Source organism: Ostrinia furnacalis, unplaced genomic scaffold (genome assembly GCF_004193835.3).
Source record: "Ostrinia furnacalis isolate ACB-3 unplaced genomic scaffold, ASM419383v2 OfSCF7708, whole genome shotgun sequence".
Lineage (NCBI taxonomy): Eukaryota > Metazoa > Arthropoda > Insecta > Lepidoptera > Crambidae > Ostrinia > Ostrinia furnacalis.
This window is the reverse complement of record NW_021137947.1, coordinates 356,055-383,569: the sequence shown is the minus strand read 5'-3', so window position 1 is coordinate 383,569 and position 27,515 is coordinate 356,055. Positions and strand designations below refer to the sequence as shown.

Below are 27,515 nucleotides of genomic sequence, written 5' to 3'. Positions count from 1 at the left end.
ATATTAATCCTAAACAGCTTCGCATCGAGTCGCTGGCGAAATGTTATTCCAGCTAAATAATACTCGCTGAAGAAACTCTTTTCTTTAAGTGTAGACACAGTTTATGTATAAGTCCACTATTGCATGCCGTGGCAACCTATAATTAAGGCAGCACTTAGATTAAGTTAAATACGTTGTAAATATTGATTGTCTTCCAGTGTGTCTTGTTGGTTGTCCTATTAAATAAATAAAATAAAATAGCTGTTGTAAATGATATATATTAGCCCAAATTAAGCATAATTCTATTGTATTCAGTATTTTTAACGATTGGTTCGTGAATTTACACTTTTTACAGATAATTCTTATTAATTTTTTGAAGATTTTTGTTTGTTTCTCGGTTTTTCAGTATCTCTCTCGTGATTCCACAAATACCTAGTCAAAAATCAAAAAATATCTACAAGTTAGATAGAAAATATTATTATTCGTATAATATTTGATTGATTCACAGGTTCCGAGTCTCCTGCTACAAGATCCAAAACAACGCGTGGTTCAAGAACTTGATCTTGCTGTGCATCCTGGCCTCTTCCCTCATGTTGGCCATGGAGGATCCTGTCGGAGGGAAGGCTAACGAGGATAAGGCTAATGTAAGTGACTTTACACTATCACTTCTTCGGCCATGTATCTCGGCGCAGTAATGACTCCATAGAGCGTCTCTTAGTGTAGGGAAAAGTTGAGAGCACCAGACCACAGGGTAGATTTATTTATTTATTTATTTATTATTCATTATTGAGCAATTATATTTGATCCAAATAGCGTCCTAAATCCTCTTTAGGTTTGTCTAGACACTAGATCACCAATGAGATAGACGGACCAGATCAAGGCCGCAACTAAGTGCTCGGTTAGCGAAAGTGCCCGGAAAGCTGCAGTCCGCGAGGAATGGCGCCGTATTACGAGGAACATCACTCTGAATCGTGATTCACAATGATGACCACGACCACTCTGACAAGAGTGTACCGACTGAGAAGAAGAAGAAGAACACTATCAGATATTGCTTTGATTAGATATTGCTCGGAAATGTTTTTTTTTTCACAATAGAGATATTTTTGGCTGCATGATAATAATATCTGGTTTTTACAACGGAGAAGCTTTTGGGCTAAATCTCGCCTAATGGAAAGTGATGATCAGGTTGAAGGTGGAAATCTTCACCCGGTATCCTCAACCACAGAAACGATTACAATGATTCGGGAATTTGCTTGCAAATGACCTAGATTTTGGGAATGATCTGGTTTGTCTGAGACACTAAGAATACAATGATACAATGTACCACAAAATGTATGAAAAGCTTGACTTGAAATCCATTTAGTATTTCTTATCAATTTTGTGGTAGTGGTAGGAAATTAACTTTAAATCTGGGGTAGTACACTGATTTACTTTGATGAATCAAAGTTTATGTTACGTACGCATAATAATAAGTTTTGGTTGATTGAATCTCTTTTCATCATCATCATCATCATTTCAGCCACAGGACGCCGCTACCAATCGATCAACATGGAATCTCTTTTATCTTCCAACAAATCAGAAGAAATATTCTGCTGATATTTACTTTCTGCTGATTTTAACTTTACTCTTGTCCACAATTTCCAGATCCTCAAAAAGATAGACTACTTCTTCACCGCGGTGTTCACCATCGAGCTGCTGCTCAAACTCATCACCTACGGGTTCATCCTTCACAAGGACGCGTTCTGTCGGTCCGCCTTCAACCTACTAGACTTGTTGGTCGTGATCGTTTCGCTTATTTCTTTGGATGGGTGAGTAAATAATTTAGGTTTAAAAAGGATTTGATTTGAAAAAAAAAAAACTTTTGCTGCGATAATAGGCACCTATTTTTATTTTATTTTAAACGTGAGTTATGTCAAGCATCTTTATTATCTGCGTCTCTTGAAGACAGTTATTAGGAAAATTATACTGCTACAACTATACTACTGTTTTAACTAACACAGTGGTCTGCCTGCTCATTGATGAGGATATGAAAATTGCAACCTCCCAATTTTAGTTACTAAATAAACTAAAAACTATTAGCATCTTCAGTGCGCCATCTAACGGCGTATAACAGCATTACAATGAACAGCGTGGGCGTAAAATACAGCGCGAGAAAAGCATGGATTATGAGCTTTTATAACGTAGCTCTTTGTGTGCTCTCTAGATGTCGTTATAGGTTTCATAAATTCTAAAGTTGTTTGACAAAATATTACAAACTACCTACATTGGTGGTGGGTGAGGCGATTAAAATGAAAGAAAATATAAGAGATCCTAATAAACAAACAAAAGGATTTTTCGGATCAACAATATTAGAACCACTCTATTATTAGGAACTGTACAGTAGTCGTTTTTTTTAATCATTAAATGTAAAATAAATGAATCTTGTTCTTTTTCAGGTCTAACCAAGTATCGTTTATAAAAATTTTGAGAGTATTCAGAGTGCTCAGACCTCTAAGGGCCATCAACAGAGCAAAAGGATTGAAGGTCAGTATGTTTCCCAAGTATTTTTCACTTTTCATTTGCGCAAATAAATAAAAATAAATAAACACCTCACTTGACTTTAAAAAGTGTTGTGCTCACTATAAAAAAAAAAAAAAAGTGTTGTGTTTTTTATTAAAAAAAAGGAAAAATTTGAACTTAAAAAATGTTTTTACAATTCTAGCACGTAGTACAATGCGTGATTGTTGCGATAAAAACCATCGGCAACATTTTGTTGGTGACAAATCTTCTGCAATTCATGTTTGCCGTCATGGGGGTGCAAATGTTCAAGGTAGGGAGTTAAAAAATGATATTTTGTCTTTTTCCTATGTAACCGACACCTTTGGGTCACTAAATCATTTTTTGAACAACATAAAAACATTCACTAGAAGGAGTAAGTATGCACTATTACACAATCGATCACATTCACAAATAAAAAAAGAAAATTATAAGAGATTTCGTTTCTTTGTGTGTGAGAGCTTTTTTCGTATCAAACGAATTGAATACTAACATTTTTTTTGCTTCTGTCCGTGGGTCCAAAAAATTCGCTGCTAGGCATGCATGCTTCTATCGTTTGTTTTTTTATACCAGCCCAAAGGTGTTGTGTCCAATATTTTTTTGAACCAAAAAATATTTTTTGAGAGTTTTTTGGACTCAATTATGAGCTTGAGATTTCTTTTGCGCAATCCTCCCTACCTTGACATTTTTATAGGACCGAGGTACTTGGTTTTCCGTGCTCATTTTTGTTTTTCTTGTAAGTTTTTTTGAATGAGTCAGATCAGGACACTGGCAAAAAGTGAATAATGTTTTTCTTGTTTTACAAAACCAAGGACTAACGCCATGTAAGTAGGCAGTTTGTTATTTTTAATTTTTTAACATTTTTTTGCCTTTTTTACACATTTTTTGTACATCGCGCCACACACAACACATGCACATTGGGACAAATGGTTACGATAAACTAAAATCGGTAAAGTGATTGTTGAATGTTATACTAAAATTATAACTTTTTTGTATTTAACAGTATGTCGTTAAGTGTGTGTTCGCTTCTATAAAGTCTATAGGGAATATTTTTCTTATAAATCACATATTGCAATTCATATTTTCTGTTATTGGTATACAATTATTTAAGGTTAGTATTTTTAAACCTCGATCAATCCTTCCTTACACCATTTTTGTTATTTTTGTAGTATTTAGTTTACCTGTAGAGAAGTTTATCTTTGACACTATACTCAACTTGAGTCTAAAATACGAATAATTCAGCAGAGATTTTAACAATAAAGTCTTTTAACAATAAATACTGTAGGCATACGGTCCATAAGAGTAAATTACTGTACGTACAGTCAAATATACTTACGAGCAAAAGTATGGAATCATGCCGTTGTGTTTGGTTCCGAGCCATCTTAAGAACTGAGTGATTATGTATGTATTAAAATTTATAGTATCAATTTAAAGTGTAAAACATTACCTTTAAAATGTTACCATTTTTAATTATCTTCTATTAGTCATTTGGGTGAATATCCCAAACACGTTTTTTACGCGGCGGAGCTGAGAATCGATGGGAGAAATGTAACTAGAGTGATGANTCGCTAGGTTTGCATAGTTTTCCGTTAAATTACCCTGTCACAAATATGTAGCTGGTATAGATCTAGAAATATCTTCATACTTAATCTCCAGTTCGCATGGTCTTTAGCGAATAATTAGTTGCGTAATTCTGAGTATAGGATAGGTATGATACCATCATGAAAACTTGGATAGCCTGGACCAATATTTTTACTTATGGAAGATAAACCTAACACCAACCTGGGGCAGTTGGTCGCCCTCCTGGGACTAGAGTTGGTTTCTGGGTTTGAGGGTCATGTATGATGTCTTTGTGATGACTCTAGAATAACGGGGCTGTTGGCGGCTAGAGCCAGAAAGTTTTGGATTTGTTCTCTATGGAGGGATTTTGCCGTTATCACCATGCTTAGCAGGCTGGTTGGTAGTTCCAGTATGGTAGTATAATACCCGGAAAGATGCTGCAGCCCACCCTCCAGTATTTTGATTCCTTAGTCGGCTATTACGACTCACGTGGGAAGATTTGATGCTTTTTTAGGGTCACAACACAGGCCTGAATATTGTTTTTAATTATAAACATCTTTACTGGATAATAATACTTAATTGATTACAAATAAATAAGTAATTTGAGACAATCATCCGTAACATTCCGAAGTCCGCTGTATAAATAAATTTCGGTGGATTGGTTCTTAATTCCGGTGGCTCAAATACAATTTCGGTGGCTCTTGATAATTTCAAATTGACATATCTCGAGAAGTATTAATAATATTTTGATCTCTACCATATCATTGAATAATACAAGTTATTTACTATTATTTCTGCCACAAAAAAGTTTTGGAAAGTGGAAATTAAAATTCGCCACCGGAATTAGGCAAAAAACGAGTTTGTTGATATTCACCCATTTAGTTCTTACGATCGCTTGGAAAAGTATGGTGATTCCATACTTTTGCTCGTGAGTGTAGTTCGTGACACCCAAAGTGGCCAAAAAGTTGACAACACAACCTTAATCCAATGAGGGCTATCGTTTTAGCGCTCACCAGTTAGCGCCACTGTAGAGTAAGGTCCTGTCACTTGCTAGTAGCGAAGACAGTGGCACCAACTGGTGAGCGCTAAAGTGGTAGGAGGACTATCGCATTTGCACTCATCAAGATGGCGCCACTGTAGAGTAAGGTCCTGTCAATCGCCAGGGGTGCCAACTGTTAAGTATAAAAACGATAGCCCTCATTGTAACAAAGACGTGTTACGAACTTTTAGACTACTTTGGGCGTCACGAACTATTTGATGCTAACTGTACCACTAAGATTGGTCCGTGCTATGCTCTATCAAGCCAAATTATTGTATCTTTTTATAAAGACTATGATAGGTAATTTCTGAAAACTTGTTATACCTGAGAATGGTGTCACAGTATAAACACAGTAGTACATTAGAATTTTAATTCTTGCTTTTAACGGCAAATTGTGCTAAAATCCGTCTTATTCGTGCTTAGCTCTAAAACAAAGAAACGAGGTCTATTTTGTACATTTTTTACTATTAGAATGCGTGTTAAAATTATTGATATTGCATTAAAATATTTATTGTGATTTCAGGGTAAATTCTTTACATGTAATGACATAACCAAAGTCACGTTTGAAGAATGTCGGTAAGTTATTTTTAAGAAAAACTGAAATTAACTAAGAGCCATAGCATATGTCATGATACTTTTTAGCATCGACGATTGGCGACTTAGCGCTTTTTTAGAAGCTGAATGCTGCGACCACAGTTACCAAAACGCGTGATTCCGATACCGCTTCTGTAGGATGCGCACTGCGATAAGCGGTTATCACGCCATTTTATCGATTTTGTCCATACATTTTGACGTCGATAAAGTATATCACGGCGCGCATCTTATCGCTGGACGCATGAAGTCGCGAAATCGCGCTGTCGCATCTATAGAGCCGCTAAAACGCGCGATTTCGATACCGCGGTCGAACGCATGAAGTCGCGAAATCGCGATGTTGCAGCGATACAGTCGCTAAATCGCCGATCGCCGATCCTAAAATGCTGATGTCATTCTATAAAAATGTGTAATTTTCAGAGGCTCATACCTTGTTTATAATAATGGTAAGCCAGAAATCGAAAACAGAGTGTGGACGAAGAATAAGTTCAACTTTGACGATGTTCTCAGCGGTATGCTGACTCTGTTCACTGTGTCGACATTTGAGGGATGGCCCAAGTGAGTCTAAAATATTTTATCATCAATGTCAATCTTCCGAACCGACGACATCTTAAAGGTAGCAGGAAGGCGCTGGACGCAGGCCGCTACCAACCGGGCAGCATGGAAAGCATTGGGGGAGGCCTATGTGCAGCAGTGGACATCCTATGGCTGAGATGATGATGATGATGAATTTCGATCCTTAGTCCATAAATCATGCTAGAAAATCGTCTAGAAAAACAAAAAAAAATGTCGATTTCTATTTGACAGAAAGTATTATGCTAATTTTACTCGCATTATACTTAGTTACTTGCCAATTAAGGAAATAAACTTTCACTGATCAGGAATCGAACCTATGATACACTATTAACAGCTTTTCCTTCTGTTTTCAGTTTGCTATCTACATCAATGGATTCCAACGAAGAAAATCATGGACCAATTGAAAATTCCAGACCTCTTGTTGCATTTTTCTATATCAGTTACATTATTGTTATAGCTTTCTTCATGGTAAGTGTTTTTTAATCCTTAATAACTATAATTATTTTCCTTCTATTCGTACGGGTCTAAGGAACTAAGGTCACTATTTTGGTGTCAGATAATCACAGGAATTGACATAATAATATTCATAGTTCGTTGGTTTAGTATTTTTCAACTTTATGAACTTGATTAAAACTTGACACAGTGTCTTACTCAGATTCGTAAGAGAGTCCAAAAACACGACAAATAAATACAAAAATACCCTTTTGGTGTAAAAACTCATAAATTAATAAGTGGTTTAATATTTCAGGTGAATATCTTCGTAGGTTTCGTCATAGTGACATTCCAAAAAGAGGGTGAACAGGAGTTCAAAGATTGTGAATTGGATAAGAATCAAAGAAATTGTATTGAATTTGCTTTGAAAGCAAAACCTATAAGGAGGTACGTTAATAAAAGATATTAAATTATGAAATAGCGAAAAAAAATCTTAAATAATTGTATTTCTCTTGTTAGTTTTTGATTTGACTTGTTTTAAAGCTGTCTGCGAGAGATCTTTTTCTAGCAATAAGACCGTCTAAAGTTGCTCCCTTTATGTGATATTATTGTTTATTATAATTTTGTATTATTTTAGGTACATTCCAAAACATCGCATCCAGTACAAGACATGGTGGTTTGTGACGTCACAGAAGTTTGAATATTTCATATTCTTCTTTATCGTGCTAAATACTGTCGCCCTTATGATGAAGTTCCACGGAGCTACTCCTGAATACAAAAAAGTATAACTCTATTTTACTATTGAATTTTGTAACATTGTTTTGGATCTTACATTGATGGATTTTGTTATTTTTTCAGTATCTAGATTTTCTGAATATGATCCTGACCACAGTTTTCATGCTCGAATTTGTTTTTAAACTGGCAGCTTTCCGATTTAAGGTAAATATTATCTTGGAAATGTTTGAAAATCTTTATGAAGTGGATTGATTTAATGAAACTTACTTGAAAAAATAACTACAATATTTTTGTACTTTATATTTGATTACAGAATTACTTTGGTGACGCTTGGAATACAACTGATTTTATTTTGGTGGTCGGTAGTATAATAGACATCGTTGTAACTCAAGTGAATGAAAATAAACCGCCTGTTTTTGTAAGAACTTTTAAAAAACTAAAAACATAATATTTAGAGCAATCATGATAGTTTTTGAAACTTATGATTATTTCTTTTTCAGTTTGATGAACTATCCAGCACTAAAAAGAAATTGGACGAGGTACGTATTCTGTTTGTCCAATATCCATTTTATTAAATCTTATAGGTACATAGTATCAAATTCAATTAACTGTTCCATAAGCAATATAAGCATTTTTAAAACGCTGATAAATTACTGTTCATTCATATTAGGTCTCATATTTTTACTGCAATTGTACTTTGTTTTACTGTTACAGGGAACTCTATTGAAATACATCACGTTCTTTCGTTTGTTCCGAGCCATGCGTTTGATAAAACTACTATCAAGAGGAGAGAGAATCAGGACTTTACTGTGGACTTTCATCAAATCATTTCAGGCCCTTCCATATGTAGCGCTGTTGATTGTGCTACTGTTTTTCATTTACGCTGTGGTTGGAATGCAGGTATATGGATATCTAAATGTTCCATTTTAATATTTTCTTTTTGAAAAACTATGCATGAGTCATTTTCATTTTGTGTATTTACATGGATGATATTGTTGTTTTGATGAATACAATTATTTTTTTGTAGTTATTCGGTAAAATAGAGCTTGATAACGAGGTGATCACCAGGCATAACAATTTCCAAACATTCGGAAGTGCTCTCATGGTACTGTTCAGATCTGCTACAGGTAAGATTTTTTCATACTTTGTGAAGTAATTTCTTAAGCGTTTAGGAGAATAAAATTAATCAAGAAAATTGTACTTTCAGGTGAAGCATGGCAAGAGATAATGATGGCCTTATCAAATAACACGATGGAGAGACCTGGAGAGCCTCCAGGCTGTATCGTCCCTGATAACGATGTTCCCAACCCTGATGAACCTTCAGAGTGCGGAACTTGGATGGCTTTCCCTTACTTTATCTCTTTCTCTTTGCTTTGTACATTCTTGGTGAGAAAAAAGACTGTCATATTTGTTTTTTGATTCGTTCACTTTGCAAATCATAACTTAATTTATTTCTTTTAGATCATCAACTTATTCGTGGCCGTTATCATGGACAACTTCGACTATCTTACAAGGGATTGGTCTATATTGGGACCCCACCACCTCGATGAGTTTGTTAGGTATGGTTTTAATTTACCATTTAAATTAAGTATACAGATTTTTTTTAATTAGTTTTGAACCAAATTTTCTTACTCGTAGTTCAAAGTATGATAAATGGTTGGTTGGTAAGTAGTAACAATGTGCAAGAAGAATTTTGTTTTTTTGTTTTTGTGAAATTTAATGACGATGTCGTGTATTTTTAAAGCAACCATGAATAACCAAATTATTTACTGTGTTGAAATAACATTCGTTTCATTAATATTGCGTAGGCTTTGGAGTGAATATGACCCGGACGCCAAAGGACGTATCAAGCATTTGGACGTAGTGACGTTACTTAGAAAGATAAGTCCACCGCTAGGTAAGTATCACAATTTTTCTTCAATGATTGTAGGTACCAGTCAAAAGTGGTTTTGTTTTTCATTTCATGAGGTTCAAAATATTATATCTCTAAGGTTTTGGAAAACTCTGCCCCCATCGGACGGCGTGCAAGCGTCTCGTGTCAATGAACATGCCTTTAAACTCAGATGGTACAGTCAACTTTAACGCCACACTGTTCGCTGTTGTGAGGACGCAATTGCAAATTAAGACGACAGGTTTGTAAAATAATGAAGTCCTTAAAATATTTTGACATTGAGCAACAAACACAGCACACACCTTATGCCCTTATGAAACATTGTAATCTTTTTAATTGTGGATCAAACTGGATTTTAACTAAATTGGTACAGTCAATGTCAAATAGTTCGTAATATCTAAAAAGTTGACAACATAACCTTATTCCCATGTACGATTTTTTGTGTGAGTAAAATAAAGATTTATGTATTATTTAAAGTACAAGCTTTGCTTTGTTTTGGGCTAGCGGTGCAGTGTAAAATGTCCAAGGATATTTATTTATTTATTTAAAGACGTGATGCGCACTTTTTGGGTGTCACGAATTTTTTGACGCTAACTGTGCTAGCACATCATTTGTACATTAACTGTGCCTTCTCCTTTTACTGAATAGAGCAAATGTATTTACATGACTTAACATATTTTCACAGGAGTCATCGACGAATGTAATACCGAACTCCGAGCCATCATAAAGAAAGTTTGGAAGAGAACATCGCCAAAGCTCTTAGACCAAGTAGTTCCTCCACCAGGAGATCCCAATGAGATCACGGTGGGCAAGTTCTACGCCACGTTCTTGATCCAAGATTACTTTAGAAGGTTAGTGAATGTATTACTATGTCATCCATATAGCTTTCTTCTTTATAACAATCATAAAATATTTATTTGTGGAGTCATGTTTATTTTTGCGTACGTAGTACGTCAGTTATTTTTATTTAATCAATCAAATTATCATAAACGAGAAATAAACTATTGGAATACTTTATATTTTTTTTGTTATTTTATTTCTCATGGGTATTTGATAATACTCCTTAACTGTATTGAAAACTTCTAGGCTTTATGTCAAACTCATTTTTATAATAATTATGCTATCTGTATTTTTCCAAATAAAGAAAAACTAAACATATTCCATAATTGGTCCACTTTCCTTGAACAACAAAATTTGTTTAGAGTGAAATTGGACATTGGAGGTATATTTTAATGAAATAACTAATGCTATTTCTGTTTTTATAGGAACCATGCGTAAGTCGACATCCAAGTTTTTTGCAACTCGGCGATTTATTCCGCTGTATTTACGCTTGCCCATCTTTGGGATCCATACCAGTTTGTTATTGTCCCAAGGATGTCGCTTTCGAGATTTTTTTATCACTTTTATCACGATTTTGATTTTGTATAATACCCCCTTTGAAATTTTTAGTATCATCCAATTGTCAATTTTGATTTCTGAGCTTAGCAGGCAATTGACACGTTTTAGTGATGATTGCACGATGCCTCCATCTTTCGTTTTCAGCTTTCCCCCATAATATCTTTAGGATTGATCCAATCCCATGCATACCAAGTCCCTTCACAGCATGATTTTACTTTTTTTCAAAACTGATTCATAAAGTTTTAAAGCATGTTTTCTCCGTGTTTTTGTTGTTTTTACAATCACTTGCTTCGGATCCGCACAGAACTTTTAATTTTAAGTTTGAGTGTTTTTTCAGCGTGGGCAAATTTTATTTTGTGTACGTCCAAACGTTTGCATGTCTATAATTTGATTGGCTTCTGTTACTTAAGATGCGATTCGAAACACTTTACAGTGCAAATGATTGTAACGTCACTGAGAAGACATGTTTTGGTCAAAGTGAATGTCAAATGTCAAAATACAACCAGACATTAATTTATTCCATTTAAAACCCTAATTGATTAGTAACAGTAGTAAAGGGTTTTGAAAAGATTAACCGCGAAGTTTTATTTTTGTGGCTTCTGTGTAAATATGACAACTATGACAGGTTCCGGAAGCGGAAGGAACAGGCGGCTGCAGGTGCTGCAGTGTCAGTTCAGAAGACTCTGCAAGCTGGTCTGCGGACTCTTTGCGATGCTGGACCGGAACTAAAAAGAGCGATATCAGGGAATCTGGACGAAGTGGTCGCGGAGACTGTCGAACCTATGCATAGGGTAAGATTCACTATCAAATCATTTAGTATTCACTGTAGGAGCATGACTCTCTCTAATTTACCAGACGCAAATGGAGGATTTGACTTACATTCCCCACACTAGCCAGATGGGATGCGTGGGAGTCATCCTATTCTATTTTTCCGGAGAACCACACTGCAAGGTAATCGTACTATTCCCACCTCTCGTTCCCACCACTGCAACTCCAGTGTAACCAGGATCTACAACTTGACCGCCAATAAAAACCCAACCAGTGAAGGTCAAGTTTGTTCCGTGTGAAAGTTAAACTGTCATTGGACCCTCAACGAAATTAATCAGAAGAACATAGGAGGAGTTCGAAGATAAGGTTCAACTTCCCTCCATTGCAAAGCGGATGACAGGTGACCAACAAAGGTCATACTCGTACTGCCAAGAAACTATTATGTTACTGCCTAAAAACTAAGTGAGATACATGATTTCAGCGTAATCATACATTATTTGGAGCTGTCTGGACCAGTATAAAGAAACACGGCCGGGAGAGTTTCTACGGCAAAGTTGATAAGAAAGGAGCACAGCCTTCTGTTAAACTCAAAATGCCAGCAAGTAAGTTATCATTATTTATATTTGTATGACTTTAACGTATTAATATTATATATATTATATATATTATATCTAAGTTCAAATTGTTACTAACCAAACTATGGACTACTTTTGTCTGAAAATAAATGATTTTTATTTTTATTTTTATTTTATTTATTTTTTAATATGTATACTCGTATTGTTTCCGTGTGATGACGAAGTCCAATGACTTCGTCATCACACAATCACATCCCCCAATGGGGAGGCCTATATGCAGACGTGGACGTGGCTGACTTTATGATGATGATGATGATGTTTTAATTTTATTAATTTTCAGATAAACAAGAAAGTTCATCATTAAGTTCCATGATGCGAAGAGAACTTGGTATGGATGGTAAAATACCAGAGGAAGAAATGTAAGTAGACCAACATGGATTATTGTAACTTCTAAAACACGTAACATAAAATTTTATACTAACTTTAGAAAGACTAATTTTAGATTTCCGAAAATTCATTCTTAGAGAGCTCACACACGAGCGACTTTTGACATTGGTAGGCGACGTAGGCAACTGTTGGCGACAATCTCCGACAACCACCTTTCTTCCTCTTCCAGCTGTCATGACATATTGACATTAGTGACATATTGATGCTGATGCATCGCGACTATCGGCGACCACCTGTGGTATTCGCGATGCATCGGCGACTATTGTCTAATTTGAATATCTGTCGTCGGCGATTGTCGCCGATCGTCACCGGCTTCAGTCGCTGATATACTGTTGCTCGTCTGTAAAGCTTATAGCTCTACATATTATTTTTTTTTTTTTTAGAAAACTTGACGATGGTAACCATAGTGACGAGGAAATAGCCATGCAGCCTCTTCTCCACGGAAAGGACTCTGAACGGATATTCAGAGCAATAGAGTAAGTTATGCACTTACTGTAGGTTTTTTTTTTTTTTTTTTTATCCACAACGAGGAAGCTCTTGGCCTGTATCTCACCTGATGGTAAGTGATGATCAGGCCGAAGGTGGAAGCGAGCTTCACCCGGAATCCTCAACCACGGAGGAACTGGCTATCTCACCTCTAACTGCCGGAACACAACATGTTAACATTGTTGTTATGGCGACAGACTTAGGTAAAATGGTGGTAGCTAGCCAGGCGGACTTAGCCCTATACAGGGTGGAATTTTGTAATGCCACCTGGAGGGAAAGTACTCTTAATACTGTAGATAGAAAATTTTACTCAAAGAAAACATTCCTTTATTTTTGAATAGAAATAGACCTGCATTCAAAGATTTCCAAAAATTTGCATTCCACACACGGAAATCGAACCAACTAAAAGTTAAAAAATTCACCCTGTATTTTTATTGCATCGATCGTTAGTGTTAAGTTTATAAATGAAATCTCTCTAACAAACTTGATAAATTAAATGAAAGGAAAAAACCATGAAATCTTAAATTATTTTAATTATTTACAGAAAATTTTATGGTATGGTACCTACTTAGTGAATTTTCGAAAAATTTTCAAAAATCTTTGAATGCAGTTCTCTTTGTCTTCAAAAATAAAGGAATGTTTTCTTTAAGTAAAATTTTCTATCTACAGTATTAAGAGTACTTTCCCTCCAGGTGGCATTACAAAATTCCACCCTGTATATTGTAAGCCCTAACACCAACCAAACCGAACAGAAAAATCTGCCCCCACTGGGAATCGAACCCGGGACCTCTGCGTCTGAAGCAGGTGGTCTTACCACTAGACCACAGAGGCGGTTCAACCGTAACCCGTGCCGCTGCCATACCTCAGGCACTGATTGAGTTAAACGCTAGAAATATAAAATGTAGTAGGTTTTTTATTATTGTTGCGCACACTTATTACTATTCTGTTTAAAGCCTGGTCCGTAAGCACGTAGAATTTAGTCCAATGACCCCAAGCTACCCAACCTTATCGCTCGCGCGTATTTATGTTGCTGTCGCGCTCGCACACTCACTGCGGGCGCCCGTCGCACAGTCGCGACAGCAATATAATTACGCGCGAGCGATAAGGATGGGTAGCTTGGGGTCATTGGACAAAATTCTACGTGCTCACGGACCAGGCTTTAGTTTATTTTGTCAATTTGTGTCATATTACTTTCCTTTAGTTTTTGTTACTTAGTAGCGCTTCATTTATTTTATTTATGACTTCATATTTTTTTCAAGAAACTGTATTAAAGAGATTCATCTTCTATTATGTTTATCTACGTATTTAATTTTTATTTTAAAATATTGATAAGCGTGCTGTACTAATAAGTATATTGCAGATCTTAAATTATGTGTTATTAATATAATATTATTTCTGTACTAAATGTGGATCAAGCTTTTATTTTACGTCGAATCATAGCACATTAAAATTGTTTTAACTGTTTGTACAGGCACTGTACATTTTATTATTTATACACATTTTTTAAATATTTAATCTTCACATTTTTTTTTATTTTTTTATTATTTATTATTGTTAAAACCACGTAAAAATAAAATAAAAATACTATACAGCTTTCCTTTTAATAGTGGTGGAGGCATTTAAAAAAATATGTAACCTAAAAAATATGTTGGTTACCAAAAAAATGTACAGTTTCGGTACAAATGTAACAACAACAATGTAACGTTTACAGAAAAACATCGAACGATTTAGTGCAGATGAAAAACAACTGTAAGTTTGTTTTAGTGTGTTGTGATTGTTTGCATTTATAAACAACATTTCTATATGAAATTCTTACAGTTTTTTCCTATTAACTAAAAAATTATGCCCTTCGTAGAAGTATTTATTTTGTACTTATCTTATGAATTTTTTTTTTTCATTTAAAATAGTTATTTTCCAACAATAAATGAATGCATTTTACTATCATACTTTAATATTTGCATGTGTTTTTGTTGTTATTAATACGATTTTATTATAATAATATCAAAAATGAATGCATGTATATGGAAAATATTTAAGGTGTTTTCAAGAACTTTAATCATCAAGAAAACATAGCATAAGATTTTAACATTTTATGAACTTCCAAAATGACGTAGTGTACATACTCGTACTTGCGTAGAACAAAATTATTTGATATTAAGAGTAAATCAAGAAAAAAGTCGAAATTAAACGATATCAAAACCGTGTAAGCATGTTTTGGACAACATTTTTAGTGAATCTTCCTTAGGAGCATGGGTAATTTAATAATTAGGTACATTTATGAGAAGTTTTAAGGGCTTCATTTGCCTTTAGTTTACTGGTTTGTTAATATTAAAGACATTTATAGTAAGTGCACTTCTACCAGAACCCTTAATGGCGAAAGAAACTTACTATAATAATAATCATAATCATAATATCTTTATTGCTTCATAATTGATGTTGAGGAAATAAGGATTACTTTTATACATTTTTTAAATATTTTTTTACATATTTTTTTACCCGTTAGCCCCTCGTACTAAGCTAAATATGCTTGTATCACGACTGAGCTCACCACAATAGTCCAGCGGCGGAATAAACACAACAGAACAACAGAATTTTTCTGAAAGGTTTTCGCCATCATAGTTTCTCTGTGGAAGTGCGCTGGCATCTGTGAGATTATTCTTTTCTTTCTTTAATTAACACTATGGCTTTAACCTTTGTTTGTCCAGCTCGTGACAGTGCAAGGAAACAGAACAACAACGTGCCTTATTGTGTAGAGAATCCCGCGGAGAATCTTATTTCACGGGTAAGTTACAAATATAATATTTATATTTTGCCACAAAGTGGACCAATGACCTGATAAAAGTGGCAGGGAAGCGCTGGATGCAGGCCGCTCCCTGCCCCTCCTGGGGGAGGCCTATGTTCAGCAGTGGACGTCCTGTGGCTGAAATGATGATGATGATTTTTGTTTACAACATAATCGTTATCACTACCACCACCATAATTTCGGCCACAGGGCGTCCACTGCATACATAGGTTTCCCCCAATAATTTCCATACTGCCCGGTTGGTAGTGGCCTTCACCGAGCGCCTTCCTGCTACCTTTATGAGGTCGTCGACCCACCTTGTACTAACAGTATTATAGGCCCTATTTCAGGGAAATTATACATGTCCCAAATATCCCTACTCGATTACTACAAACGTAAATAGCTAACCCGTAATCTAAGACTGAGAATTTATTGCTCTGGTTTACCTACTAGTTACTAGTTCATTTTCCTAAATAAACAACACTCCTGTATACCAAAAACGCTATGGCTAAAACAGCTTTGCACATGAATATTGTAAAATAAACATGCAGTTAGGTAGGTGGAGAGAAAATGTATATGAAACAAGACTCACCTGAATCCTTAGTGAAAACTGCCCTGAGCTAAACTTCTTAAAGCATTGGCACAAAGGCGGTACACTATCTGCTTTCTTCGGTATCCTATATATAAGTGATACGTACACAGTTTCACACCCAAAAACAATGCACTGTCTAATCCACTATACACTTGTGTATTAAATAAAACACTGGTATGTGCTAAAACTGTACGAGCTAGCAGCAAGAACTCACGTTCGTACCGTGCGGCGGCCCGAATACGACTGACCCCCACCGGGCCGTACTACTCAGTGTTGCCATAGCGCACACTATTTATTTGTGTATTAGTATATTATCACAACTTGCGAGTCATCTCCAAAAAGAATAATATAAAAAAAAACATAAATAAACTCAGTCCAAAGCAATAGGACTGAGCGTACGTAGTGCAGGAGATGTGTTCGATTGCAAATTCCACGCCAAACTGATTTCAAATCAATGTTGTCAATCAATACAAATCCTCCCGTGTTTGTCTTCACACTCTTTCCAGTATAATGTGAAAGACAGGGAATGTATTTTTTTGAGTCTAAAGGCGGATTTTTTTTTAAATAAATGTTAATATTTTATGATGACGATAACTATCGTTAGAGCTAAATTTGAAATAGGAACGGAAATACGCATTCTATTTATAATTTTGGCGCCGTATTATTGTTATTGGGCCCTTTTCCACGGTAATCAAGTTTGGCGGGATTCTGCACTATTGAACTTGTCTTGTCTTCACGACAGTCTCCCGTTTTTTGGTACGTTTTTTGCGGTACAGACAAAAATATTGTGCTGGAAGCTGTTTGTGGGAACACTTCTATCAAACAATACTTGTAAACTGGATCATTTTTTTACTAGTCCAGTTTCCAAATCAAATAAATTCCAAATTCGAACGCATAGGTTTTATGCGTGATACTGGATGTTCGTGTGAATGTTTAGTATCTATTAAAACACGTAGGTAGTATTACTACTAAACTGGATCCTGCAAAAAACGGGATGGCGTGTTAACGGGACAAAGAGACGACGTGTTAAAGACTCGTAGTCTTTTTGTAAGCCGAAAAATATTGGTCTAATAGAACTTATGCAGGCCCTCCATTAGGTGGACCGACGATCTAAGGTCTAATGAGCTGTTGAGGAAATTCTTCGGGGAGGCCTTTGTCCAGCCAGTAGACGTTTATGGCTGAAACGGACGAACGAAAACATTTGACCACAAACATAATTTTGACTCATTTTTAATTGTTTTTGCCAGGTACTAACGGAGCAGGGGTTAGGCAAGTACTGCGACAGAGAGTTCATCCAGAGTACCTCGCGTGAGATGCAGGAGGCGCTCGACCTCACGCAGGAAGAGATGGACACGTGAGATCACCACTTATTTTAGAAGTGCCAGTTTTACTACTTGATGAGACAGTCCAAAAGTTATGAGAGTAGATCTTGGAAAGATATTCAAAATACACTCGACATTAAATAAATCGCACCCCCCGCGACAAGCACTTTCAAACGTATGCATCACCATTTCCCACCAATATTGGCACCATTCAAAAGCCTAGTTCTAAACTTCATTTCATTAAAGGAAGGGTTTTTACTCCAAAAATGTATCTTTAGAAGGATCCAGAGTCACTTCTTAAAAAAATAGGTAGTCACGCTTGAGCCAACTTTTATGGCTATAAAACTGTTAAGTTGGGATTAATCACTATCCATCTTTTAAAGAGGACACGTGTGATCATTATTTGGTTTTATAACCATAAAATTTGCTCTAATTGATCTCAGAGGTGAGCCCAAAGTGAGGTCTTTTTTCAAGTCACATTTATGGTATAATATTATGTTAATCGTTTATTAAGAAATTAAATGTGTTTTTCTTAAATGAATTAAGAATGAAATTGAATGCGTCGCGAAAGGTGCGGTTTATTTGATGTTGAGTGTATCTAACAGATGTAAAAGATAAACAGTATTTAACAGGCTATGGTTTAACAATGACCCAAATGCAGGTTGTAGACCACGAGCCACGATAAGGTAGTTTAGCTTAGCTGAGGCAGTTTTCCATAGTTCTGTGCAAACTTCAAACTGTACAAACCTGTGGAAAACTGACTAAGCTTAACTCTTGGTTTGCTTGGTTTGTTTTCTCAAACTCTTGACTAATAATTTAGCAAAATGTAATCAAAATCGTTTTACATGAATTTTGTTTTATAGCGCTGCCAATCAAATAATTTTACAAGAAAGAAAAATGAGTGCGGCTCAAAACGCGCACAACAACGTGGTAAGTTAAATTAAATTAAAATTAATGTGACTGACTACATTTATGAAGTCTTTATGAATTCTTGAATGCATTATAATATTTTTATAAAATAGAGTGGGAAACATGATAATTAGGATCAATCATAAAAATTATTTAGAATTCCAATCTCTCGACCGTAATACAGTAACTTGTCAAAAAGTAGTTGCTTGCCAATAAAATTAAAAGTATCTTACTTACTTATTTCCTTTTCAGGAGAGCATCTTCGCCAGGCAGTACCATCCGTTCCACCAGCCCCCCATGCAGCCTCCGCCTCGAAAGAAATAACAGAAGCCTCTATTTTTTGGATTCCCACTTTTTACTTGCACCGGCTGACTGCCGTGTAAGTTTGGAACCCTGAAGGGTTTGGTCAGCTGGCCGTGAGCCAGCTCAGATTGACTCGTGTTAGTGAGAGGAAGAATTTTTGACGAATTTTGTACATAAACCGCTTAGCTTTTGGATAATGATTAGAATAATATTTAATATAAATCGTAATTGTAAGTGGACCGAAAGATGTAGGTTACATTTTGTTTTAACTCCCTTCCATCTATCGTTTTATTGTATGGTGATTTTAGAATGGAAATATATTTTGTATTATTATGTACTCGAGTACATTGTATAATATTAACTATTTATTACTCGGATTGCATTTTACTCATAGGATCAATTTGATCATTATTATCTATTTGAAGTGTATATTTGAATATTTTAAATCACAAAGTATTTTATTAATAATACAGATGGGTTATTATATCACACAAATATATTTATACCACACAAATCACAATACTACGTATGTAGATATGTGCCTTATTTATTCAAATATATATGCCAAAATTGTATATTGAAAAATGTGCCAAAATGTTTGCCTTATAAAATATATTTAGCTGAATAATTTAAACATGAGAAGCACATTATTTATTAAACCTTGGTTCAGATATTATATTATTATTTATCTAAAAATTAATGGTGTACGTTACTCCAGCTGGAAAGTAGCTCCTAGAGTGATATGAGTAGAACGTATAATTAGTTCCCAACATGGTGTAAATGTGCGCCGAATTAGAGATTAGTGCGTGCTGTCGTTTTGGTACAAAACGAAAAAAACGATTCCTGCTGGAGTAACGTTGTTCTAGCAGGAAAATTCTAAACGAATGATCGGAAAGAGAAAAACTGTGTACGAGCAGATAGCTTATATTTGTTCTATTATGTGAGCTGAAAATGTGATTTGTGCGTCTTCAGGTTTTCGAGATATTGCATTTCCTGCCAGGGTAACGTTTTGCAGAATGCTCTATCTCAATAACCGTTATATGTGCGCCTATAGAATAAACACACACGAGTAGCTCTTGATTTGTGCGTATATGTGAAAGAAACATGTTTATGAAAATATTTATAAATATCAAGTAATCGAGCTTTCTTCAAAATCCGAAAAAATCGTGTAGCGCCTGAATAACAAAACATACAAGCTCACTGAAAACTGTATTCGATCCTTCTTAAGACGTATTATAACCATAGAAAGTTTCAAAAACGCACATTCATGGGTCATTGAATAATATCACTAAAAGTAATTACGACGGAGCTATAACTTTGACGTCAAAATACAAGGAATCAGCTACACCAAGATGAGCGGATGTTAACCGTATAATTAGAGCGTTTATTGAACAAATATAAAATACAATATTCAACTTAGAATGTATCGCTTAAAAAAAGATATGCATAAAAATATCAAATTGTAAATACCGGCTGGTTATCCGACCAAATTCGAATGCATACAAAAAAGCGACGGATTCATACTTATCGACGACCTTCTTAACTTTACACACGAACCGGTTGAAATTTGTTGTACCGAAGTACACTGAAGTAGAAAATAACCAGTAAAAAAATAAAATGTAATTAATGTATGACATTTTTTTAAAGAATTTAATATAGTCTATAGTTGGTATGGTTGACATAATAATATAATTATTGGACAATTTTATTGATCCTACTAATATTATAAATGTGAAAGTTTGTATGGATGTCTGGATGTTTGTTACTCTTTCACGCAAAAACTGCTGAACGGATTTTGATGAAACTTTACAGTATTATTGTTTATAACCCAGAATAATATATGTAAGTATTATAAGCTATAATTTACGACGATCTGTGAAACTGAATTTCACGCCTGTGAAGCCGCGTGCAAAAGCTAGTAATGTAATAAAAAAGATGTCCCAAATCGCGCAGTTCGTGGTATACAGGGTGGAAACGATAAGTGATCTCACTCGGTTATTTCTAAACTATACAAGATATCAAAAAACTAGTAACTGATCCTGAAAGTGCTTCGTAAGTTCTATCAAATATGTAGTACCAATAATAGGTGACAGAATATAGTTATAGTTAATAGATGTTTTGTCCCCCGATTCAAAAATCTTGCTCATAACGCATACCTACCTACACTTTAGGATGAGAAATAGCCGTAAATGTGGTAAGAAAACTAAAATTTTGTACAGTTTTGACTACTATTGTCATGCGTAAATTGGGCGCATTCTTTGAAATATTTGCATAACGAATACTATGTATGTAAGTAATAAAACATACAAACATTTATAAGTAGGTATGTATATTGATCTGTGATTTTATGTCATCCCAACTAATATTATAAATGCGAAAGTAACTCTGTCTGTCTGTCTGTCTGTCTGTCTGTTACGCTTTCCCGCTTAAACCTCGCAACCGATTTTGATGAAATTTGGCATAGAGATAGTTTGAGTCCCGGGAAAGAACATAGGATAGTTTTTATCCCGGTTTTTGAAACAGGGACGCGCGCGATAAAGTTTTTCTGTGACAGACAAAATTCCACGCGGGCGAAGCCGCGGGCGGAAAGCTAGTAAATAATACTTTTAAGATACAAAGATAATCATATTGGATGTGTTTTCTACCAGCCCTCTTATTACAAAAATATATGTCTCATATTTTTATCACGTCAAGTTTTTGAGATATCCACATTAACCTAAGTAAGCTGTCTTGTTAGCAGTGTCGGAGTTTCTACTTTATTTTAAATGCGTTTAAGTATTATTTTAACATTTTCACTTGTTTTAAAATGTCACCAAGGCAGTGTAAATTAAGCCCAAATAACTTTTGCTAAGTTTGTGGTCAAATTATATTGTCAAAAACGAAGAGACCAATCACTGAGGCACTGAGGCCGTAAAAAGGTCCTATTTCTATTACTTTCAAATCTCGGTAACAAACCTGATAAAAAATGGGTTCCTGGTGTAGTGTGCGAAAATTTGAGAAGTATATTATTGCACAAGGCTGCAGGAAAAAGAAAACATAATATTCGATGCGGCACCCCAATGTTATGGAGAGAACCAACCAATCACACTAATGACTGTTACTTCTGCCTCAATGAAACTACAGATTTTAACAACAAAAACCAAGAACATACAATATTCTGATGTTGCATCAGGCACAAAACCTGTGCTACAATCTGAAGAAGTTCTTTATCCGTCATTACCCAGTAATTCCAGTAAGGGAAAGATGCTTGGTATTAATTTATAGCAGTAGTGAAGTTTCCTGGGAAACTTTAATTTTTCTGAAAATTATGCGGAAATTGTTTCCAAATTATTGAGGAATAGCTTTCCGCCCGCGGCTTCGCCCGCGTGGAATTTTGTCTGTCACAGAAAAACTTTATCGCGCGCGTCCCTGTTTCAAAAACCGGGATAAAAACTATCCTATGTTCTTTCCCGGGACTCAAACTATCTCTATGCCAAATTTCATCAAAATCGGTTGCGAGGTTTAAGCGGGAAAGCGTAACAGACAGACAGACAGACAGACAGAGTTACTTTCGCATTTATAATATTAGTTGGGATTACCAAGGAATGGGTGTGAATAAGTCGTTAAAAATTCATTTTTTACATTCTCACCTGGATTTTTTTCCTGAGAACCTGGAAAGCGTGAGTATTGAGTATGGCGAAAGTTTTCACCAGGATTTGAAGGTTTTTGAGGAAAGATACCAAGGAATTTGGGATAAAAATATGTTATCGGANTGTTGATTAGGGTTTATGATTTTTTATTTTGTGAGACTTTTCCGATTCGTCAGACGTGACACTGCAAAACCAAATAATAAAAACTAAATACGATAAAATAATATTATTACCTAAATCTCACATGTAAATGAATAAAACAAATTTCATGTTAGACTTTCATGACTTTTTATGTTTTTGATGTAATTTTCTTTATGTCATGCTTTAAGAAGGATCGAATACAGTTTTCAGTGAGCTTGTATATTTTGTTATTCAGGCGCTACACGATTTTTTCGGATTTTGAAGAAAGCTCGATTACTTGATATTTATAAATATTTTCATAAACATGTTTCTTTCACATATACGCACAAATCAAGAGCTACTCATGTGTGTTTATTCTATAGGCGCACATATAACGGTTATTGAGATAGAGCATTCTGCAAAACGTTACCCTGGCAGGAAATGCAATATCTCGAAAACCTGAAGACGCACAAATCACATTTTCAGCTCACATAATAGAACAAATATAAGCTATCTGCTCGTACACAGTTTTTCTCTTTCCGATCATTCGTTTAGAATTTTCCTGCTAGAACAACGTTACTCCAGCAGGAATCGTTTTTTCCGTTTTGTACCAAAACGACAGCACGCACTAATCTCTAATTCGGCGCACATTTACACCATGTTGGGAACTAATTATACGTTCTACTCATATCACTCTAGGAGCTACTTTCCAGCTGGAGTAACGTACACAAATTAATGAATGAATATTTTTCAGAGTTATGTCTAGTCAGATATTGCTTGCTTAAGTTATTTTAATGTATGTTCTGGATATATGACGAGATATATTTTAATGTTGTATTTTGTATGGAATATATTTGTTATTGTGAATAAATTGTTGGGAAAGATTTTAATCTAACGTATTTCATTCTCCCCTACAAATAATATACTTAACTTTTTATAAAATAAAAACAATACGTACATGTGTAGAGTTTTATTAGGCATCATGAAACTGGTCGCTGGATTCTTCAATGTTATCTTTCAATGTTTCCATTTGGTCAGTTATTTCTTGTTGTAATTCACAAATGCGTACTTCCAAATTGTCCTTCGGCGTGTAATCTGGCAGACCATTCCAAACGTCTATAACATCTTGTTTTATAGTTAAAAACTTTTCAGACCCATCTAAACTTCTTAAATCGTTAATGGTATGCTCACAAGTTGTCAGACCACCATCAAAAGGCAGTAAAACGTCCCTGATCATAAGTGGGAATACGTGGTTGTACTGTTCAGACTCAAAACAGTTTTTGCTCTCTTTTCCTTTCATTGCGTCTCTCACACTTTCTGTTTCCTCAATATTATCAGAGTTGTTATCTAAAATGATTGTCTCATTACTCAAACCTTGTCTAACTCTGCTAGGATCTTCGGACATTATTGGAGTATATTCTACTTCACGATCAGCGTTTTTGGACATTTCAGTGATTTCATCTTGTAGCTTCTTTATTATATTCTCCAAATCAGTTATTTGTTTATCAATGTTGTTACTCATTTCTGAAGTTTTAGGTTTTAGGAATGTAGATGTCAATGTAAGTTTTCTCGTATCTGAACTTGCTTCATCGATGCTCCTAGTAACCTCAACCTTAAACTTTTCAATCAGGAGGTCTACGTCGGAACTGCTCGGGGTAGTTGTAAATTGGTCCATGGCTATTCGAGGTATCGTTTCATTCTTTCTTTACATTCGGCTTTCTTCTCTTTTCTTCTCTGTAGTTCGCAGGGGTCTATCTCTGGTGGTGGGGGTAGAGGGGGCTGCGGTGGACAACCAGGCCACGGAAGGTCAGGCTGCTCAGCGTCGGCGTTGTATATGGCGTCACACCTGTTCAGAAGTTAATTTAATTATGCTACATGATAACTAAATAGGTATTATATTTGTAGGCAATGTCACCCGCATGAATTAAAAAAATCATAGCCTATGCTACTTCAGTGTAAGAGCTAAAGTAGGTATACCAGTTTCACCAAAGTCGATTAGTAAGCATTCGTCTCTCATAAATATTTATAATCCACTTTAGTACACTAATATCAACACTATTGCATAGGTATAAGAATGATGTACTTAATTGAAAATTGGTTACCTTGCAGTGCCAGTAGGGTCTCTCTCAACAGGGCAAACTATCGGAAAAGGAGGAGTGGGGGGGATCGGTGGATTCTTCACCCTTTCAATACAGACTGCCAAGCAGGGAGGAGCTGGTTCAGGTTCAGGTATAGGGTCTTTAGGACATATCGTTATTCCAGCTGCCTCCTTCTGTTTGATCTTCTGTAGCGTGCATGGGTCTGGTGGCGGTACGGGAGGATTCGGCTCTACGTGGCACTTTTTCTGGTTCATATTACGGGGTTTAGTCCATTTTATTGGTTTTGGTTGTGATGCTTGGCTGTTTGGCAAGATCTGACAGAGGATAAGATTTTCTATGTCATTGTATATGTCAGTCGATGGTTGCTGGCCAAGTTGCCATTTACTTTTAGCAAGGAGGATTTATTTTTGTTTCTGGTCCTTCTAAGGTCCATTTCACACGTCCTTTCCACAAAGTTTCCACACTTCAGTCTTGTATCGAGGACTGCATGATGTACGTCCATCATAATAAGTAGAGTTGGTAATAATTAGTGGTGCAGTAGAACTACGGGCCACTAAAGACTACGCATAATGACACAGTAGAAAGTCGCGACTATTGATGCCCAATTACTCTTTCCTGTTGACTTGAACCATTAACTAAAGTACTAAAAAGAACAACAACCGTTATTATTCCATCACTTTATTAAGTTAATCATCCTTGTAAACTTCTCTTTCTTCGACTTCTCCCTTCGAATTCGTGCAAACAACCCATCGGGTCTTCCGTTCCTTGGGATTCTTGATTCTTTCTACGCAGAGGGGTGGTTCGTCGCATTGCTGCTTTTTGTTCTTGAAGGTACTGCAGGGGAGAGGATCGTCGCAGGGGTGAGGGGGAGGGGGCTTCTCGCATGACCTGACTCCAATTGATGGGGCATTTCGACACCTGGCTGGAATGATAGAAAATGGTTTTTGGTTGATTCGTTTCAGCTAGAAGAGAAGAAAAGTTACCTAGCTCTATTATTGTGCTATTTGAACATTTATAACACCTATCGTTTCGTTTTCGTATCGTTTTATAACACCTATTGTAAGTATTTTTTAAATATTTCGATAAATTCTTACACAATAAATTCTATTCCCCATAATTATTCCCAAAAATTAGTTTTCATGATGTACGAAGGAGTTGAACGATATGTAAATTCGTTCTTACTTATGGAGTCAGGGCTCTCAGGATTCTTCAGCCTCTCCCGACACAGAAAGGGAGGGAAGCAGTCGCCCTCTGGCTCTTTAAGGGGGTCGCATGGTGGAGGAGGATCACACGGATGGGGGGGCTCGACTTTGCCGCAACTCTTCACGTCGACTTTTTGAGGATACATGATGATACTGCAAAAGATACATTCACGACAAAAGATTATTCGTTAACTGTGAGTATGATGGAATGATGAATCAAGCAAGATGTGTACCTTCAATAAATTGGTCTGTTATAGATAATGTTCTTCAAGATTAGACGTAAAAATGTATCTGCAACAATGAAAGAAATCTAATTATGGTTCCGAAACTGTTGAACTATTGTGCTTCAAAACTAATTTTGACCCATCAATCTCCAAGTGGTTGAATATGACCGCGTTAAAATTGATTTCTATTGTCTCGAGTCACGGGGTTTGAAGAGTTAAAACTATGTAAGTATAGTTGTTGCAATTCACGAAGGCGAGTGAGCTTTATTTACATTTGTGGTGGCTCACTATCATCACCATCGTTATGTGCATGTACACGTACACACACAAGTAAAGCTCACTCGCCTTCGTGAGTTGCAAGAACTATAGTTGTGTAGGGTAACATACCTATACTATTGAGGTTTTTGCTTAGAGTCGCAGCAGAGGTGGTCTGTTGAACATTTGCAGTTGTCTTTCTTGGATCGGAGGTCTGGCTGTTTCTCCATTCCATCAGTTGCTTCCGGCATCACGCATGGGATACACTAGAAAAAAGTATATTAAGTTAGAGAATGCCTGTAAATGTCCTGTGATTTTATTTTAGTTTCTCTGTCCGGTCAGAGGGTAGTTCTGTTTCCAAATCAGACAGAAAACAGCAGAATGTATTAACGTTGGCTTCACACGTTTATCCCAACGTCAATCGTTCAACGTGTGGATCTAGAAATTAGCTCGTCCCAAAGTTGGCGCTAATACTTTTTTCTAGATCTACAGCTACAATCTCTTTTCAAGAGGCGTTGGGACCAATGTTGGATCCAACGTGATCTTCATTATATTTTATCCACTTACCTTCATTCTCTGTTTCTTGCAGTTCTCCCCACAAAGCGTGATGCCTGTTTTGTCAGACATTTTTACTTGGTGGTTACCTATTTTTACATTTTGTAGAAACTTTGGGGTGAAATTTTCTTTCGTGTGTCCTGTTTGCTTGACTGTAATGACATGTGTCATCATCAGCTATAAACAGATGAAGTTTCATTTATCCAGCCAGTGGGTGTAGATAAAAATATTCTTGAAGGTTTCCATACCTGCGCAATTTATAGGTTCGATTTGATGTAAATCGTTATCTAATCTGTCCTCTCTTGAATAGTTCGCTTCCTAGCGATAAGGCCGCCAAAATTCTGCCACTTCCGATTTATTACTTTTGTGAAGTATGCAAAATTAGGTATTTTGCGTTGCTAGTCTTTTACGATTATTGAAGTCAGAGTAATAAAATAAGCAATAATACGCTTGTCAATAAGCTGCATCAAATTATTTAGTGCTATATGGATTTTACAGTAGGTTACTTATT

The 27,515-nt window shown here is 35.8% G+C and overlaps 4 protein-coding genes across 7 annotated transcripts in view; 1 reads left to right on the top strand and 3 right to left on the bottom strand.

The window, feature by feature from the left end:
* Positions 1-19,599, top strand: part of LOC114365957 (muscle calcium channel subunit alpha-1) — a 55,988-nt gene extending 36,389 nt beyond the window's left edge. The window contains exons 20-48 of one of the 3 annotated variants that reach the window (XM_028322703.1): positions 488-623; positions 1,624-1,787; positions 2,415-2,502; positions 2,681-2,788; positions 5,637-5,689; positions 6,125-6,262; positions 6,634-6,748; positions 7,029-7,159; positions 7,350-7,494; positions 7,571-7,651; positions 7,761-7,865; positions 7,948-7,986; positions 8,162-8,347; positions 8,475-8,574; positions 8,655-8,833; positions 8,909-9,006; positions 9,256-9,344; positions 9,439-9,579; positions 10,024-10,189; positions 10,604-10,612; positions 11,362-11,527; positions 11,986-12,106; positions 12,420-12,498; positions 12,910-13,002; positions 14,724-14,761; positions 15,718-15,794; positions 17,634-17,740; positions 18,572-18,638; positions 18,870-19,598. In XM_028322703.1, the coding sequence (XP_028178504.1) occupies positions 488-623; positions 1,624-1,787; positions 2,415-2,502; positions 2,681-2,788; positions 5,637-5,689; positions 6,125-6,262; positions 6,634-6,748; positions 7,029-7,159; positions 7,350-7,494; positions 7,571-7,651; positions 7,761-7,865; positions 7,948-7,986; positions 8,162-8,347; positions 8,475-8,574; positions 8,655-8,833; positions 8,909-9,006; positions 9,256-9,344; positions 9,439-9,579; positions 10,024-10,189; positions 10,604-10,612; positions 11,362-11,527; positions 11,986-12,106; positions 12,420-12,498; positions 12,910-13,002; positions 14,724-14,761; positions 15,718-15,794; positions 17,634-17,740; positions 18,572-18,638; positions 18,870-18,941 (3,091 nt within the window). In that variant the 3' untranslated portion in view covers positions 18,942-19,598. Of the gene's footprint in view, positions 1-487; positions 624-1,623; positions 1,788-2,414; positions 2,503-2,680; positions 2,789-5,636; positions 5,690-6,124; positions 6,263-6,633; positions 6,749-7,028; positions 7,160-7,349; positions 7,495-7,570; positions 7,652-7,760; positions 7,866-7,947; positions 7,987-8,161; positions 8,348-8,474; positions 8,575-8,654; positions 8,834-8,908; positions 9,007-9,255; positions 9,345-9,438; positions 9,580-10,023; positions 10,190-10,603; positions 10,613-11,361; positions 11,528-11,985; positions 12,107-12,419; positions 12,499-12,909; positions 13,003-14,723; positions 14,762-15,717; positions 15,795-17,633; positions 17,741-18,571; positions 18,639-18,869 lie in introns of all 3 variants that reach the window. The other 2 variants (XR_003656989.1, XM_028322705.1) reach the window with 2 other exon arrangements.
* A 4,033-nt stretch (positions 19,600-23,632) lies between these two features.
* On the bottom strand, positions 23,633-24,367 carry LOC114365958 (uncharacterized). Its single transcript, XM_028322706.1, has one exon. It carries the CDS (start codon positions 24,342-24,344, stop codon positions 23,643-23,645), a length of 702 nt encoding a protein of 233 aa, XP_028178507.1. The 5' UTR covers positions 24,345-24,367; the 3' UTR covers positions 23,633-23,642.
* On the bottom strand, positions 24,325-25,097 carry LOC114365959 (vegetative cell wall protein gp1). The gene is made up of 2 exons (XM_028322707.1): positions 24,772-25,097; positions 24,325-24,515 (listed from the first exon to the last, which is right to left on the bottom strand). The coding sequence occupies exons 1-2, from the start codon at positions 25,020-25,022 to the stop codon at positions 24,347-24,349; spliced, it is 420 nt and encodes a 139-aa protein (XP_028178508.1). The 5' UTR covers positions 25,023-25,097; the 3' UTR covers positions 24,325-24,346.
* A 346-nt stretch (positions 25,098-25,443) lies between these two features.
* On the bottom strand, positions 25,444-27,204 carry LOC114365976 (hyphal wall protein 1). 2 transcript variants are annotated; one of them, XM_028322734.1, is made up of 5 exons: positions 27,017-27,202; positions 26,582-26,715; positions 26,204-26,261; positions 25,951-26,123; positions 25,444-25,690 (listed from the first exon to the last, which is right to left on the bottom strand). In XM_028322734.1, exons 4-5 carry the CDS (start codon positions 26,114-26,116, stop codon positions 25,455-25,457), a joined length of 402 nt encoding a protein of 133 aa, XP_028178535.1. In that variant the 5' UTR covers positions 26,117-26,123; positions 26,204-26,261; positions 26,582-26,715; positions 27,017-27,202; the 3' UTR covers positions 25,444-25,454. The 2 variants fall into 2 exon arrangements, with proteins under 2 accessions (XP_028178535.1, XP_028178536.1); XM_028322735.1 differs by lacking the exon at positions 26,204-26,261 and having other exon boundaries at positions 27,017-27,204.
* Between the last annotated feature and the right edge of the window lie 311 nt (positions 27,205-27,515).

Bases quoted from the DNA above. Each gene is read 5' to 3' on its own strand.
- LOC114365958 (XM_028322706.1), bottom strand. From the start codon at position 24,344: ATGGACCAATTTACAACTACCCCGAGCAGTTCCGACGTAGACCTCCTG.
- LOC114365959 (XM_028322707.1), bottom strand. From the start codon at position 25,022: ATGAACCAGAAAAAGTGCCACGTAGAGCCGAATCCTCCCGTACCGCCA. The intron at 24,516-24,771 runs GTAACCAATTTT...ACTTCTGAACAG, and splicing joins GACCCTACTGGCACTGCAAG to GTGTGACGCCATATACAACG.
- LOC114365976 (XM_028322735.1), bottom strand. From the start codon at position 26,116: ATGTATCCTCAAAAAGTCGACGTGAAGAGTTGCGGCAAAGTCGAGCCC. The intron at 25,691-25,950 runs GTAAGAACGAAT...CTATCATTCCAG, and splicing joins TGAGAGCCCTGACTCCATAA to CCAGGTGTCGAAATGCCCCA.